This window comes from Hippopotamus amphibius, chromosome 16 (assembly GCF_030028045.1).
Source record: "Hippopotamus amphibius kiboko isolate mHipAmp2 chromosome 16, mHipAmp2.hap2, whole genome shotgun sequence".
NCBI lineage: Eukaryota > Metazoa > Chordata > Mammalia > Artiodactyla > Hippopotamidae > Hippopotamus > Hippopotamus amphibius.
Genome location: NC_080201.1, coordinates 55,242,173 through 55,258,950, shown reverse-complemented (window position 1 = coordinate 55,258,950; position 16,778 = coordinate 55,242,173). Strand labels below are relative to the sequence as shown.

The 16,778-nt window shown below is 58.8% G+C and overlaps 2 protein-coding genes across 5 annotated transcripts; one reads left to right on the top strand and one right to left on the bottom strand.

Annotated features, from left to right (window-relative positions):
* Window positions 1-1,091: 1,091 nt before the first annotated feature.
* BLOC1S3 (biogenesis of lysosomal organelles complex 1 subunit 3) lies at window positions 1,092-4,897 on the bottom strand. The gene is made up of 2 exons (XM_057711492.1): window positions 4,721-4,897; window positions 1,092-4,231 (listed from the first exon to the last, which is right to left on the bottom strand). Exon 2 carries the CDS (start codon window positions 4,221-4,223, stop codon window positions 3,621-3,623), a length of 603 nt encoding a protein of 200 aa, XP_057567475.1. The 5' UTR covers window positions 4,224-4,231; window positions 4,721-4,897; the 3' UTR covers window positions 1,092-3,620.
* A 56-nt stretch (window positions 4,898-4,953) lies between these two features.
* On the top strand, window positions 4,954-14,810 carry TRAPPC6A (trafficking protein particle complex subunit 6A). Of its 4 annotated transcripts, none has more exons than XM_057711493.1 (6): window positions 4,954-5,399; window positions 12,388-12,455; window positions 12,645-12,762; window positions 13,376-13,479; window positions 13,647-13,740; window positions 13,911-14,157. In XM_057711493.1, the coding sequence occupies exons 1-6, from the start codon at window positions 5,316-5,318 to the stop codon at window positions 14,013-14,015; spliced, it is 573 nt and encodes a 190-aa protein (XP_057567476.1). In that variant the 5' UTR covers window positions 4,954-5,315; the 3' UTR covers window positions 14,016-14,157. The 4 variants fall into 4 exon arrangements, with proteins under 4 accessions (XP_057567476.1, XP_057567478.1, XP_057567477.1 ...); XM_057711495.1 differs by lacking the exon at window positions 13,911-14,157 and adding an exon at window positions 14,512-14,810 and having other exon boundaries at window positions 4,976-5,399; XM_057711494.1 differs by having other exon boundaries at window positions 4,983-5,399; window positions 13,396-13,479; window positions 13,911-14,093.
* The last annotated feature ends 1,968 nt before the right edge of the window (window positions 14,811-16,778 follow it).

Below are 16,778 nucleotides of genomic sequence, written 5' to 3'. Positions count from 1 at the left end.
GTCATTAGTACAAGAAACCAAAAAATCTTCCAGCTGAGCCTTGCTGGAACTCCTGACCTACAGGATCTGTGAGCATAATAAAACAGTTGTTGCTAAACCACTAAGTTCTTGGTCATTTGCTACAAAGAAAAAAGAACCAGAATACTGGTTCAGATCACCTCTTTGTCCTTAAAGACTTTCCAACATTTTGTTATTCCTCATATCCGGATTTCTTTCTTTCTTCCAGTTTCTCCAAGGTTAAATTTGGGGAAGGGAACCAGCAGCCCCTACTAGTTCATCACTCTATCATCTGGTGTGCTTGGCAGTTTTCAGTTGTGAGCTTACATTTGGTCTGTATTAATCTGCTGTAATTCTGCATGAGGCCAGTTGAGGGTGTATTTTCCTGGCTTTGGCCAGAGCCTAACTTTCAGTTCATTTGTGTGCTTGGGGTTTCCTGAACTGTTCTGTAAGGGTAAGTCCAAATCCCAATCAGGCCTGAAGAAAGGCCTGTGGTTATGAACTCCCTGAGGAAAAATTCCCTCTGCCTAGAGCCCAAGCCAAAACGGACAAGTTTCCTAGGTGCACCTCAATGGTATCAATTAGGTTTTTTTCGACCACATCTTTCATTGAAGATGTAGCCCTTTAAGGGACTAAGTTTTATGCAGGGGCCTCTGCTTCTCTCCAAACAGCCTGGGCCAAGGCCCAGTAGCTGTTAAAATCCTAGGCTTTACGTGATCCAGCAATCCCACTCCTGGGCATATATCCAGACAAAACTATAATTCAAAAAGATACATGTGACCCTATGTTCACAGCAGCACTATTTACAACAGCCAAGCCATAGAAACAACCTAAATGTCCACTGACATATGAATGGATAAAGAAGATGTGGTATAGATACATGATGGAATATTAACCATAAAAAAGAATGAATTAACACCATTTGCAGCACCATGGATGAACCTAGAGATGATCATACTAAGTGAAGTAAGTCAGACAGAGAAAGACAAATACCATATGATATCACTTCTATGTGAAATCTAAAGTACGACACAAATGAACGTATTTACAAAACAGAAATAGACTCACAGACATAGAGAACAGACTTGTGGTTGTCAAGGGGGAGGAGAGAGAAGGACTGGGAGTTTGGGATTCAGAGATGCAAACTATTATGTATAGAAGGGCCAAACAACAAGGTCCTACTGTATAGCACAGGGAACTAACGATATTCAATATCCTGTAATAAATCATAAAAGAACATAAAAGAGAATACACACACACACATAACTAAGTCACTTTGCTGTACAGCAGAAAGTAATACAAAATTGCAAAGCAACCCTACTTCAATAAAATTAAAAAAAAAAAAAAATCCAAGACTTTGAGTCTCTGGTATTGGCAAATGCTGTCAGAGCAACTGTGGTTTGAAACTACCTCTGCAATTTGGGTCCAGGAGATTGCCCATGTTCTCTCTGAGCTCAGCTATACATTTAAAAGGATGTTTGATTTTTTAAACCAGTACTTCCGGGTATTTTTCAGAGGCAACCACACTGCAGAAGCACCAGGCTCAGAATCTCCTTCACAAAACGCATTCATCAAACGGCATCGTTCTCTGTTTATTGGTTGTTCAATAAAGACCAAGAACCTTTACCTGGTTTAAAAGCCCAGCTTCGTCTGGCCCCTGCTGGCACAGCGCTCACCACCCCCACCACCCCCATCTCCCCTGCTCTCTGCACTCCAGATGAATAGACGATATCACCCTCTTTGGTTATTAAATAGGCTATGCCCCACTTCTGACTCAGGGCCTTTGCATATGCTGTTCCCGCTGCTTGCAACTCTTTTCCACCCGACCTGTTTCATCTTTTTACACCTTCAGGGCTTGGCTCAAACTCACTTATCACTTCTTCAGGGAAGCCATCTGATCCTTCCACAGATAAGGTGAGACAGATCTCAGTTACGCCCTCACAAAACTCCTCTATTTCTTTATGGCACTAATCGCAAGGCCAGAAAAATTATAAAGTATAATTACAATTATTAAAACTATCCATTTATTTACAAGAATATTTTAATGTCCATCTCCCCCAGTGGACTGTCAGCTCTGCCAGGGCCTGGCCTGGCTGTGGCACCCTCAGTGACAGGCTAAGGACAGGCACAGAACAGGAGCTCAACAAACGCGTAGTGAACTAACAAATTACAAATAAGTGCAGAACCAGGGCAAAAAGCTAGGGTCCCTGATTTTCCAGCTACAGGTTCACCCTCAATAGGCTAGGCGTGAAGGATCCCTTTCTTAGCACCCACATTCTCAGTGAAATCCCCAACTAACCTGCTCCTCACTTAGATGGGGAGATAAGAGGAACTGACCATATCAGTAAATGTCTTTTGAGTTTTAATGAGTTGGCCATAGAGCGCTCTTCCCCACTTCTCCATCCTGGGGGCTCAGATCTCAGCTCAGGTTGGGATAAGAGAGTGGGGGAGGAGAATAAATGTGAATGGGACTGAGGGGCTGGGGCTGGGAGAAGAGCAAGCAGGTGAGAAGGAGCAGAAAGGAGCTAATCCAAGTCCTGAGCCAAGCCAGAAATCCAGGCCCTTTTAGCATCCAGGGAACAACACAGTGAACAAACAATATGCACACGGTCCTCATCTGCAAAGTGGTGTCATGTTGTGTGCAAAGTTCCAGGGCAAGTCTGTAATGGGCCCTAAATGCCTGCTGGGGGCACTCTCAGCCTGGAGAGTCAGGAAGAGACCCATCAGGTACCTGGAGCTTGAGCAAAAAGCACCATCTTGGCCTGGATGGTGGGAAGGACACACCAACTTGGGCCTTGAGGAGATGCCACCTTGGGCCTGGAGAGTTGGGAGGGGGACCTCTGTGGGTAAGGAGGGGACCTCATCTTGGGCCTGATGAAGAAAACCATAAGGGGTTCCCAGAGCCCAGAATTAAGTAGGTAGTTTAAACAGGATGGGAGAAGCAAAAAGATGCGGAACCAAACCTAAGGGTACAGCTGGACCCAGGAAACAAGATCAGGCCATGGGGGTGGAGCTAAGCCCAAGGAGAAGGAGCCAGGAGGTGGCAGAGCAAGGACTAGAAGGAGGAGATGGAATCAGGGCCAAGCCTGGGGAGCAGAAAAAGGGTCCAGATTAGAGGCACAAAATTCCACATGTAGAGCTAGGTCCAGAAACAGAGCCAAGGCAGTGAAGGAAGATATCAGGGAATCTGTGCCAGATGGGGGTGGGGGTTCCCGTGGGGAGAAAGAAGCAAGGCCAGCCCCTGTGAACAAAAAACAAACTGAGGAAGGGAGAGAAAGGAAAGGCGAGGCTCTGTGAGCCCCTAAGATGGAGACAGACCAAGAAGCGGTTAGTTGCACAGGAGTTAGAGCCAAGCTTCAGACACAACCTCTGAAACAGGGAGCAAGGACCAGGACGACCAGGGGGAGGAACCAGATGCTAGGGCCCGGCAAGGCCGCACACCATTACCCACCCCCGTGCACACACAACGACACCCACACCCACACACAGCATTATCCAGGGGGCGGGGTTCTCCCTGAGGGTGACAGCAAGATGGGTGGGTGGCTAAACAGGGCACAGAGCCGGGTCCCAGAGGCCGCAAGGCCTACCCCCAGGGCGCAGTCAGGCGGGAGAGTGGGTCACAGCTAGGCTCGCGGTCCCGGATCTTGTTCAGGCTCAGTCCCGGGCACGCCGCGGATGTCGGGCAGCAGGCGGCAGCCGGCCACGATGTCCAGGCGCTCGGCCAGCGCGCAGAGGTCCCCCCGTGCCAGGCGCACGCTGTGGGCCGCCGCCAATCCCGCCGCCTGGGCAGCCGCCAGCCTGCCAGCCAGGGCGGCTACATCACGGCCCGCGCGGCGGTACACACCGCTCACCGCGGCCGCTACGTCGTGGTCCAGCCGCGCCTGGCTCTCAGCCAGCCGGAGCTGCAGCAGCGAGCGTGCGGGGGCGGGCGCCGGGGCCTCCTCCTCGCCCCAGGCCTCGCCGGCCGTGTCCCGCTGCACCACGAGCGGAGGCAGATCCCTCGGCGCGGCCTTCGGCTCAGGCTCCGGGTCCGAGTCGGTCTCCGCGGCCTCCCCGACCACCCGCAGTCCCGTGGGGCGGCCGCGCGTCGGGCCCGAGGGACCCAGGTACAGCTCCTCCTCCTCCGACGAGGACGCAGAGAGCTCCGAGTCCGTCTCGGCCGCCTCCCCCGGCACCACCGTCTCAGGCCTTCGCAGCGGCCTCCGCCGACGACTCTGGGACGCCATGGCGCGAGCTAGGGAGAAGACCCGCGAAGGGACAATATGAGAGGCGGCGGCCCTGCCGTGGTTAAAAGGCGCACGTTTTGGATTCTCCGCCCCTCCACCGACTACCTTAGCAATTTGAGGCCGTCTGCTCCCCCTGCCTGGGCCTCAGTTTCCTTTTCTGCAAACAGGGCTCATCAGCCCTGATGGTGATGATGATGGAGGCTACTGGACCCCTGCCTCTTCCGTGTACTGATGGGAAAACTGAGGACCACCAGCTCAATCAAGGCTTTGAGGCACGAGCTGCCAGAGTCCCAAACTAAGCTGTTTGCGATTTTGCCTCCCAGCAGAGGCCACACCCTCCACACCGTTCTCCAAGCCTGCGTCAGATTCGGAAGCACACGGGCTCCCGAGCCGTTCAGGGACCGGGGCCTGGGTCACAGAAAGGGTAACAGTCCAACCGGACTCTGGGAAGGATGCACTAGGGGCGGGGTAGGAAGCGCTATCACCGAAGACCGTACCGAGTCACCGGAGCTCCGAGCGTGCGAGATCCGCTGACCAGCCGAAGTGCGGCGTCTTTACCCGGTAGAGGAGGAGGGAGGCAGTCGCAACCAACAGGGGAGCAGGCTGGGGGGTGTTGGCGGCCAGTCACCTGGACCGCTCGCCTACCAACCGGGAAGCAAGCCCTTAGGGCCGGCTTTGGGGGGGGGCGTGTGTGAAGAACCACGTGAACATGGGCACGGCCAATAGGAAAGCGGTTGGGCTGGCGCTTCCGGGTTGTGCTGCGAAGTGAGCGGACAAATAGGGATTCTAAAGGATGACATGTCACGTGTCACCAGCGACTCGACCAATGGAAATGCCCGAGGACCCGGAAACGGGAAAAAAACAGAGGGAAGGGCGGAGCTGCCTGTCACGTGAGGCCAAGGTAGACAAAGCGGGCCCTCCCCCTAGTCTCCCGGGTTCACGCGCGCACCACGGCAGCCCAGGAAAGGAAGGCGGGGCTCGCCCGAAACACCCAGGGAAGCGAGAGTGGGCGGGCTCGCTCCCAGATGCGGGAGGCGGGGCTTGCCCAGCCGGGCCAATGAGGACACGAGGCGCTGGGCGATTGTTAGGCGCATGGCGGACGCGGCACTGTTCGAGTTTCTGCACACGGAGATGGTAGCGGAGCTGTGGGCACAAGATCCAGACCCCGGTCCCGGGGTGAGCGCCGGGCCCCGGGGGGGAGGAGGCACGGGCCGCGGCAGGGCGGCCGGTTGAGGCCCCGGGAGGCGCGGAGGGCGCGGCAGCGACCCGGGCTGAATCCCCGCCCGTCCCTGTCTTGCTGGGCGACCTCCTGCCCCGGCTTCCGCCTCCGGAAAGCGGGGGTCCCTGCAGGGCCGGCCTCCCGGGTTACTGCTGGAACTGAGCGAGACACCTCGGGGTCAAGCTCTTAGCTCAAAGCCAGGCACAGAATAAGCGAGTCGTAATGATTACTGGATATATATAGAGGACTTACTGCCTGGGTTGAATCTCACCTGTGTCACTTAGACTCGGTGTGAGAGACAGTGATTCGACCTCTGTGTGCCTCAGTTTCCTCCCGTGTAAAACGGGATCATAACAGCGCCTAAGACTCAGAGTGAGGCATTCATTCAGCAAACTTACTGAGCGCCTACTGTTTCCCTGTCCTCACGAAGCTTGTTTTAGTAGGGGAGTCAAAACAAACAATAAATAAAAGTAGAATAAGCCACCAGCTAGTGAAGAGTTCTATAAAGAAAACTTCAGGAGAGTCGGGGAAAGAAAAGAAATGGAGTGGTGCATGGTAGAGGAAGGCCTTTCTGAGGAAGAGAAAGGAGGAAGCCAGCCCCGGAGTCGGGGGAAGAGCGTTCCAGGGAAGGGGACGCCTTCCTCGAAGCCCTGCAGAAGGAGCGTGCTTGGCATTTTGGAAGTTGGTCCTTATGAAAAATGCTCAGACTTTAAAGCACTTGATGCGATGTCTAGCACACAATCAGCGCTCAAAACATGGAGCTCTTGTTTCAAAATCTGTTACCAAGAAGAAAGGGTGTGGGAGGGAGTAGGTGCTTAATAAGTGGGGGCTGGGCTCACTTTTTTCCATTATTCTATGATCATCACCGATATGGGAGACATTTTTATTGGTCTGTGTTTTCTTCCCAATTCAGGAGGACGGGTGTGTTGCTTGTTTTCATCTCAATGTTCATTCAACAAACTGTTACTAAAACCTGCAAGGTGCCAGGCCCTGCTGTATGCTCTGGGGCTTACTCAGCAAACCATGCAAAACCCTTGCCCTCCTGGAGTTTATGTTGTAGTGGGGGAGACGGACAAATCAGATAAATAAGTATATATTGTACTTTGGGAAAATGCTGTGAGAATGATAACACGTGGGAGAGGGGGTGTGCACTGGCTTGTGTGTTGGAGAGGGGGTTGCAGGGTCTCAGCACCCCATCCATCCTGGCTTTCAAACCAGAAACCTGGGAGTGCCCGACATTTGTCTTTACTCCCTCACCTCCAGCCATCAGCCAGGCCCTGCGTGTTCTGCTGTCTGAACGTGTTTCCCATCTGTCGGGCTTAGTCTGGCTTCCTCCCTCTCTGCCCTGTACCAGCCTCCTCCCTCATCTTCCAGCTCATTTCACCTGTCACGTCGTCACTGCCTTGACACCTGTTTATCCTTCAGATCTTGGCTCAAATGCCCCTTCTTCAGGGAAGCCCTCCCTGGGCCCCCGGTGGAAGCGGGGGATATCCTTGTATCACAATAAGTATGTATCTGATTATGTATCCGTAGGAGCCTTTGATTCACAGCCGTCTCCTCTGCCAGGCTGCCTGCTGTGTGGTGTAGGCGGGGACTGGGTCTGTGTTGATCACAACTTAGTAGGTCCTCAGGGTGGAATTGTTGAAGAATTGAGTGCAGCCCCTTTGCCGGTGGAGAGTGGGGGCGGCGACTGGGATTCACTTCATATGGTGGCCAATAATAGCTCCCACTGTGTGCCCTCAGGGGCCTCACATTCCCGATTTCTTTTGATCCACCTAGCAACCCGCAGAGGTCAGCAGGATCCTCCCCACTTTGTAGGTGAGGAAACAGAGGCTTTGATGGGTGGAGGCTTTGCTCTCAGCAGGCAGAGTCAGGAATGTAACTGAGCCTCCCACTTCCAAAGCCTGTGTTATAGGGGGTATAGCTCAGGGGTAGAGCATTTGACTGCAAAGCCTGTGTTACAAACCCTCGCCTGTGTCTCTCCATGTCTTCCATGACCCTCTGGGAGGATTTTCGTGGATTTCTGTGGCCAGGCAAGTGTGGGGGACATGCAGTTACTCAGCTTTGCTCAGCACAGGGCTTCCAGAGCACAAGTGTGCCTCTGACCCTTGGGCAGTAGCTCTTCGCCCGGCTGCCACCGCAGTTCCGATGCTGGGGTCCCACACCAGAGATTCCGAGGGAGCTGGGCCAGGAGGTGTCCTGGGCGTTGGACCCCAGAGCTACTGGGCTGTTCCCGTGTGCAGCCAGGGTGAGGACTGCTGTCTCCCCACATTCTTCCAAGCTGGGGAGCCCTGTTTCTCAGTGGCACATCGTAGGCAGCTGCCCTGTTTTCCTGCAGTCTCTTCTCTTTTGCTCCCGGCCCCTCCCCCACCTCTCCGGTCCAGCAAGCATCCTGTCTGAACCACACGAAGTCCTCCTGTTTCTTGGGTACTTATCGTGTCTCCAGCACAGTATTTTATCTGATTTGGTCCTCAGAACAGCCCTCCGAGGTTGACGTTATCATCCCATTTTACAGGGGAGGGACCGAGGGGCCAGAGAGGAAGGGCTCTCCTGACGTCGCACAGCCAGGATCAGAGGCAAAATTAGGAGTTGGGCATCCGCACCAGAGCTTGTCTGTGGCATCAGGCCTGCCCCTCCCACCAGCCCCAGAGCCACCTGAGGAAAGTGATGGTGGCTGGTTCATCTCTGTCCCCACAACACAGATGCCCAGGAGCCACTGTCCTTGTTTAGGGCTTTTTGATCTCCATGTCCTACCTAGTTATTTGTGGCTGTTGAATGGATTCTCCTGGATGGTTACGGGTTGAATGAAGACTGACCGGAGGAACCAGGAGGTCAAAGGGCCTTCGTTATCAAAGCAGGAAAAGTTCCTAGAGGAGGAGGAGGAGGCTGTAGTTTCTCCACCTCAGGAGCTTTGAAGATAAGGGGAACCTGTGGGCAAAGGAGTGAACCCCTCTTTGTATGTAATGAGCTGTCATCCCCTGGCCGATGGCCTGGACACAGCCCTGCTGGGAAGGCCCTGGTCCACCGAGGCCCAGTGAGTGCCCGGGCCAACCCCTTCTCTCGGATAAAGTCCTTGTCCTCAGGCAAGAACCTAGGACACCAACCATTCCTGGAACAGTGGATAGCAGGGGGCAGAGCCCTGGACGGGGCGCAGTCCACATCCAAGGCCACGGAGCCAGTGGTGGGGTTTCCATGTGGGAACTGGGGTTCTGTCCTGAGGGTGGCGGTGGCCATAGAAGGTTTCAACTGAGGTGTGCCAGGCTCAGATTTACTTTTGCCAAAGTCCTCCCTGGCCATGTGGATGACACTGGGTGGAGACTGGGAGGGGAAGGGCTCTGTGGCTGCAGGAGCCCAGAGCAGAGGTGAGGTGAGATGGAGAGGCAGGTAGAGGGGGGACTGGGTGAGCTCTGAGAGTGTCAGGTAAGAAAGTGGGATTTGGGCTTGTCTGGATGATGAGGGAGAGCACACCTCCCACGCTGTCACCCGGTCACTCAACACACTTCTTTTGGGTCTTCTGGGGCCATTAACCTTGGGTAAGCCGGAAGTCATCCCTTCTCCCTGCACTTTTCTTTTGGCAGGAACCAGGGCTGCTCCTTCCTGGGATGGCCTGCCCTGGGCTGGCACAGAGTAGCTCTGCAGGTGGGGGGTTGAACCTCACGAATACCTGAGGGGCAAGGCAGGCCAGGCACGCAGCCCCCCTCGCAGCGCCTTTGGGTTTCAGTCCAGGGTGGCACGGGGGCGGGGTGGGGGGGGGGAGGCAGTTTGGTTTACTTGTTTTCCATTCATCCTACTTGGAGCTCTGTGGCCCTTTTTTGGTCTGGACACGTTGAATCCGCCTTTAGCTGAGCAGACTGTCCTCTCACCCTTCTCTCATTATTTCTTCTCCCTCACTGTTCCATCGCTGGCACTCAGAGGAATCCGAGACTTCCTGGATCTCTTTCCACGCCTCAACTCTTCTTTCATTTTTTTCCTACCTCGTGGGTTTTGTTTGTTTGTTTTTTATGTGTCTTTTTATTTATTTTGGCTGTGTTGTGTCTTTTCTGCTGCACGTGGCTTTCTCTAGCTGTGGCGAGCAGGGGCTGGGCTGCGGCTCGTGGGCTTCTCAGTGCAGTGGCTTCTCTCAGAGCGGTGGCTTCTCTTGTGGAGCTCGGACTCTAGGCGTGTGGGCTTCAGTGGTTGCAGCTTGAGGACTCAGTTGTGGCTCGCAGGCTCAGTAGTTGGCACATGGGCTTAGTTGCTCCGTGGCATGTGGGATCTTCCCGGACCAGGGATCGAACCTGTGTCCCCTGCACTGGTGATTCTTTCCCACTGCATCACCAGGGAAGTCCCCTTACCTCGTGGGGTTTTTTTTTGTTTTTTTTTTAACAGTCTGTGAGGTTTTACTGACCTTCCAGATTTGTCTTTTTCAGCTCCGCCATGAACAAACGCTTCTTTTGGCTCCCACATTTTTCCTTTCCAAGAACGTTCCCTCGTCCCTTCCTCTGAGCGCCCGTGCTGCTTTGGTGGACGCCCTTCCTGCCTTCTCTGAGGGGTCCCCCCGTTTCTCCCATCATCTGGGTTCCTCTCCGTGGGCTGTTGTGTAACTCCGCTGAGGCAGGCGTGGGGTGCCCAGAAACGCACTGCCTCTAGTCCAGAGGCTTCAGGCGGGATGGGAGAGTCCCACCTTCCCTCTGTAGGAGTGCGGAACCCCTAGTGTCTGGAGAGGTTTTGCAGGGACTGGGGTGTGAACACCGCTGAGGCGGTGCAGGCAAACACCCCCTGGAGGCAGCTGCCAAAGCAGGTGAGGTTCTGCCACCCTCTCCCCCAGTCACCCGCTCATCCGCCGCCCTTCCCTCCCCACGGCCCCTCCTCCTCCCTGCCCGCCTCCCCACCACCCCCAGTCTCTGCCTTGCGGCGGATAGTTAACGGGCCCCTCAGAGGGCCCGGGGCTGCGGGGCCAACAGCGGCAGCAGCTGTGGGGCGCGCTGCCAGTCACAGCAGCCCTGTGAGGTCAGGCCCCCCTCCGCCCTCTCGCCAGCTTGTCATCCCCTGGGCGCCCGTCACCCCCACTGAGCACAGCAGGCGAGCTCCTGGAGGTCAGCCAGGAAGTGACTGTGGGATGAACAGGGGAGTGCTGGGGTTTCCCCTGTCCCCCGGGGAGTCCTCGGGACACAGATGTGCTTGGTCAGGGTGGAACCCAGGCGGGCCCCCCTCTGGGAGCTCACCTCTAGAAGGGAGGTGACACAGGGCGGAGCAGCTTCCAGGTGCTGAGATCCATCAGCCCACAGAGCCCCTGCTTCCCGGGGTTTCCCTTCCCTTCCCCGTCAACTTGTCAGCAGGTCGACAGATGCAGAGGCCCCAGAGATGGTAGCGCTTCCTGAGCCCGACTCGGAGTGCTTGGCTTGCGCTTACGCGCTCCCTCAATCCTCACCAGGACCCTGGGAAGGTCCTCATTTTACATGTGAGGAAACCGAGGCACAGGGCAGCTGGCCACTGCCCCAGGCCCACAGCTGGTAGGGGTCAGAGGCAGATCTGGCGCCGGACCCCAGACCCAGCCACCAGGCACGTATCCCCCCTCTCTGCCTCTCACGCCCCGAGCTCAGATCCCGCCCTGAGCTCCGATCCCGCACATCAGGAGTCATCCAGCCCTCCCCAGGAGGCCGGCCCTGCTGTGCCAGAGGAAACCGGAGCCACTGACAGGAAGCTGTGCCCTCCCCCAGGCCCGGTTCCCGCAGGAGGAACCCAGAATGGCGGGCCAGGGCCTGGGTATCACGTGACCCAGCAGAGGAGAGGGCCGCCATGCAGGTCACCTCTGCTCCGGCCTCCCTGCTCCTGGTACATCCCCCTGGCGGGCCTCGGCCCTTGCCACTTCCCTGGGGCAGGGACAGCTGCGGGTGTTGCGCTGGCCGCCTGCTAGCATCTGAAGGACAGCCTGGTGGCTGAGGGTGCCTCTGGGAGGTCTTTCCTAAGCCCTGTGCGCCCCGGTCTCCAGGTGTGAAATACAGCCTACCTTATGGGGTTGTTAAAATTAAACAGGGGGGTCTGTACAAGGCACCCGGCCGAGTGTACACTCGAGTCCTGATTTCCTCACTTTGTTCCTTCAGCATCTGTTTCTCACGCGCCTCTGGTGTGCCCGGCCCCGTACTGGCTGCTACAGGCCGTCCTGGTATTTCTGATGCCCCTGGTCTGGGCCAGCCTCCCTCCCCAGCTCAGCTCTCTCCAGGTCACACAGATGAAAACCACATACAGGCAAGCTCTCCTCCAGCCACGCGGTCCACACTCCGGGCGCGCGGACAGACCCCACACGCAGCCCTCCTGCCGCCCCCATCCCTGTGCCTCAGCCTCTCCGTCGTGGGACCCTGGCCTGACCTCCAGAAGGCCCCGTGGCCGCCACTGCCTTCGCTGAGCACCTAAGGGAACATTTCCCTCCCCTGAGTCCCTGTGGGTCCATCCCAGGACTCCCGGCTAATAGTTGAAGGCATGATGATCACAGTTGACTCTTCAGCGCCCCCTGTCGGCCAGGCTAGGGCCCTCATCTTGTGGTCCCCTTGCCACAGGAGCCCCAGGGCAAGTCACCTGGAGTTTCTGGGGAGATGGGAGTGCTACCCCACAGGGTGTTGTAAGGACGGATGCTGAACGTGCATACAGGCAGTGATGGGTGTTATCAGGAAAGACTTGATCAGCAAGGGTGAAGCTGAGCCAGAGGAACACCCCCATTTTTCCTGGAGCTGGTCCTGCGGGCTGACAGGGTCTGTGAAGGCATGTGAGGGGGTGGAGGGACAAAGCCGGCGTGCCACTCAGGAGGCCTGAGCCTGTCCTGCCAGCCTGTGCAGGAAGGCCCTGTCTCCGGAGTCTCCTCACCCTGCACTGGCAGGGAGGGGCAAGTCCCCTTGCAGCTGCCACACTGGGTGGCTCCTGGTTGGAGGTGGCCGAGGGCCCCTGAGCCTCTCTTCCCTGGCCTTCTAGGGACAGAAGATGAGCCTGTCGGTCCTGGAGGGCATGGGCTTCCGTGTGGGTCAGGCCCTGGGTGAGAGGTGAGAGGTGGGCAGGACCTGAGATGGGGTCCCTTCCTGGGCACACCTGGGCAGGGAGGGTGCCTTGCTCCACAGGAACCCAGCCCGGTCTCCTCCCTCTTCCTCACCCCAGTGCCCCCCCACCACCCTGGCCCAGCCCGGCTCCACAGTGTCTGCCAGTGTACGCCCCCCCCCCCCACCCCGCCCCAGGTTGCCCCGGGAGACGCTAGCCTTCAGGGAGGAACTGGATGTCCTCAAGTTCCTGTGCAAAGACCTGTGGGTGGCCGTGTTCCAAAAGCAGATGGACAGCCTCCGCACCAATCACCAGGTGCGTGTCCACGCCCAGAAGAGCCAGGGAGGGGATCCCCCCCCCCCCACTCCGTGCAGGGCAGTCACCGCAGGCCCAGCTCACCTGTGGGGACCTGCCCGAGCTGGGACGCAGGCACCCAGGTTCCCCATCAGCAGCCACAGCCCCCACCTCGGGGCCCCTGCGCCATCCTCCAGGAAAGGCCAGGAGTCGGCTGTGGGGCTGGGTGGCTATTTCCAGCTCCCCACAGGCCTCCCAGGATGGGCCCCAGAGCTGGCAGAAGGCCCCTCGCGGCGGGCAGCATCTTGCCTCGGCCTGATGCTGCTCGCGTCAGCCTGGTCCCAGTTCCCATCAGGCGCCCACTCCGTGCTCGGGCCCGGCTGGCCGCTCCTCGGGCTGGGGCTGCAGCGTCTCACGACCACCCCGGGAGGTTGTGCAGCCAGGGGTGCGGGACACCAGGCCCTGGTCGGAAGGCCCGTGGGTCCTTGTGCAGCTCTGAAGGATGGGCCCGGACGGACCACCGCAGTTTTGAGGGAAGGGTCCCTCCAGACCTCAGCGCAGCCAGGCTGGGCCCTGGGGCCTTGCTTCCCCTCCCCCCACTACAAAGGTACAGGCACCACCCCAGCCCCCCAAGGGCCCCTCCTCTGTCCACAGGGGACCTACGTCCTGCAAGACAACAGCTTCCCCCTCCTCGTCCGGATGGCCTCGGGTCCGCAGTACCTGGAGGAAGCGCCCAAGGTATGGGGGGCGGTGCTGGGACTCCAGCCCCAGGCAGACCTCACCCCAAGCCCAGGACCCTGGGAGACGGAGGGCCCCACCATGAAGCCCCAAGCCCAGCGTGGCCCGCGTCCTGGGTGTGGGCCTCCCCCTCTCTGCCCGTGGTGACCTGTGTCCCCTGCCCCCAGTTCCTGGCGTTCACCTGTGGCCTCCTACGTGGCACCCTCGGCACCCTTGGCATCAAGAGCCTGGTCACCGCCTCTGTGGCAGCCCTGCCCACTTGTGAGTTGGGGTATGGGGGGGTCCCTTGCCCCCGGGGGCCGTGGAGGTGGGGCTGGGCAGCCATTTCACAGATGGGGATTCTTGGGCCCGGAGAATTTAAGTCACAGGCCCAGGCCACAGAGCTGGTGCGGCGTATCCACGCCCCTGCCCCCGGATGTCCCCCCCGCCAGCCTGCTTCCCCGGGGTGCGCCAGCCTGGAGGAGACAACCATCGACAGTGACCTGGTCCAGTGGTTTCGAACACTCTTCCAAGCACGGGAACCCAGGTGGACATAACAGAAGTCACCCGGGTTGGTGCTGTGCTGCTGGGTTCCAAAGGCAGCCAGGCCCCGTGGAACTTGCAGCAGGCGTGACGGGATGTCCTCCTGACCCCGCTGGCCCATGGGGCCCTCCATCAGACAAGCCGAGGCCGCACCCTTCCCCGGGGGCAGCCTGCAGCCAACCCTCCAGGTGTCTTCCTCTCTGCTGGTCCCCAGGCCCACTCATCGTGGGGAACCTGGGGCCAAGCAGGCAGGATCTGAGCAATGCCTGCCCCCAGAAGCCTATGTCAGGCCCCTGCCCTTGGTCTTCGTGCCCCCCGTCACCCACACAGTCCTGGGACGCGGGCCAGGTGGGCAGGAAGCATCACCACCTTAGACCAGAGAAGAAATCTGAGGCCAGCTGAGGCCACCCAGGCTGCTGGAGCAGGGCAGGGGTGAACATCTCAGCGGTCGGGCGGCTGCCTCTCCCCTCCAGTCCCAGCCGCGCGCTAAAGCCAGCCCTTCTCTTCCAGGTAAGTTCCAGGTGGTGATCCAGAAATCCTGAGGGAGCCGCAGGCCCCACCCCCAGCTGAGCCTCACGCCGCCCCAGCCCGGGGACCCAGCCGCCTCCTGCGGTAGAGGCTGGTGCTGGGGAGACGGGGTCCCGCCGCTTCAGGGCGTCACGAGTGCTCAACACGTGTGTGTCATAGGGAGGTGAGGGTGTGCTGGGCGCAAGGTGGTCCCCGCCGCAGTTGGGGCTGGTGTGGAGGGAGCCCGCATCGGACACGTCCCTCCACGTGGCACGTGTTCAATAAAGGTTCTGTATGTGGAACCAGACTCCACGTGGAAGGTGGGGGGTCACTCAGCGTGCTGAGGGCAGGCTCATCTGCAACGCGACTGTGTCACAGGCCCTGCGGGGGAAGCAGGGTACCCGTGTGGCTCCCCAACCCTCATTTCCTCCCCTCCTGGGCCCCCTCTGTCCCAGTCTCAGCCCTGGAGTGTGCCGCCTCCCGCCCTGCATCCCTGGCAGGGGAGGGTGGCCCCCAGCACTGGCAGCCTCGCCCACGTCAACAAGCCTGGGGCTGCTCTCCGCCCAGGGGGGCCCACAGAACGGACCTCTCGCTGGGAGCAGGGCCAGGGGCCCCCGGAGTGCTGGCAGGGGTGGGTCAGGCTAGGGGCTGCCAGGACCAAGGATGGATGGAGGCAGGGTGGGCCAGACACCCTCAGCTCCTCCAACACACACACACACATGCACACACACACCAGACACCCCTCAGCTCCTCCAACACACACACGCACGCACGCACGCACACACACACACACCAGACACCCCTCAGCTCCTCCAACACACACGCACACACCAGACACTCCTCAGCTCCTCCAACACACACGCACACACACACCAGACACCCTCAGCTCCTCCAACACACACACACACACGCACACACACACCAGACACCCCTCAGCTCCTCCAACACACACACGCACGCACGCACACACACACACACCAGACACCCCTCAGCTCCTCCAACACACACACCAGACACCCCTCAGCTCCTCCAACACACATGCACACACCAGACCACCCCTCAGCTCCTCCAACACACACGCACACACACACCAGACACCCCTCAGCTTCTCCAACACACACACACACTCTCTCGAATACACACTTCACATGCCTGGCGGATGCAAGTCATACCCAGAACAATGGCCAGGCTGACCAGTCCCTGGGCATCTCAGCCTCCGGGCCCACACCCCACCCCCTGCCGCCGCCTCCCATGTTTACGTTCATAGCGTCTGGGGGCATCTCCCATCTGGACTCTGCCGGGCTGTGCCACTTGCGGCCTGATGTGGGTAAATAGCCCTGCCGCAGCGCTGTGCACGGTGGCTGGGATAGACCCAAATGGGAGGAGGACGGGTCCGCCTGCCTACAGCACCTCCAGTGGGTGGGGCTCCCCGCCTTCAGAGAGTCGGGGGCACACGCCTCCTCCAGCCCCTCCCCCAGCGCACCCGACTGAGCACCGCAGCCCCTGGCCTGCCTCCGTGCCTTTGCACGTGCCGTCCCTGCCTGGCCCACTCCCCAGACTCCTGCTCCCTCCTCGGTGTCCGGCAGCCACCGGCCTCCACCGCTCACCGCATCCCTCGGAGTGGTTGCTCCCTCGCCCGGCGCCCACAGCCTTGGGCAGGCTCCGAGACGGCCTTGTCCTGCTCGGCCACTGTGTTTACTTGTTTACATCCTGCTGCACGTCCTCTGGGGTCCCTCTGGGGTCCTCAGCTGGGTGCTGGCACTGTCCAGTCACTTAGTGACTGTCACTTAGCTAAACTGTCTGCGCGTGAGGGGAGGGAGCGGGGGATTGGCCCAGCCCTGCTCTCAGGGAGCTCACAGGCTGTCCCGGAGGTTCCCCCACAGACGCACCCCCCACACACACACACTCAGACACACCAGCCGGGCCTGATGGGGCAGGGATGCTGGGAGCGGGGCAGAGCCCTAAGCTGTTGGCGGACAGGGAGGAGGAAGCTGCTTGAAGGCCTGGGGAGAGGAGAGAGACGTAGCCCAGGGGAGGGAAGGGGCATAGCTGGGCTACCAGGGGTAGTGCCCGGTCACCGGGGTGCCCTGCAGGGCGTGTGGGTTCCCTTCTCTCTTGTCCCGGGCACCGCTCTGTGGTTGCCTCTCCCATCTCCCAGGGGAACCTCTGTTGGCGCCACCTCACCAGCAGCAGCCACAGGGAGACAGGACCCTGGAGAGCAGGGGGGGCCCCCTCAGTATACAAGGTGCCTCCTGCCCAGCCCTACGCCA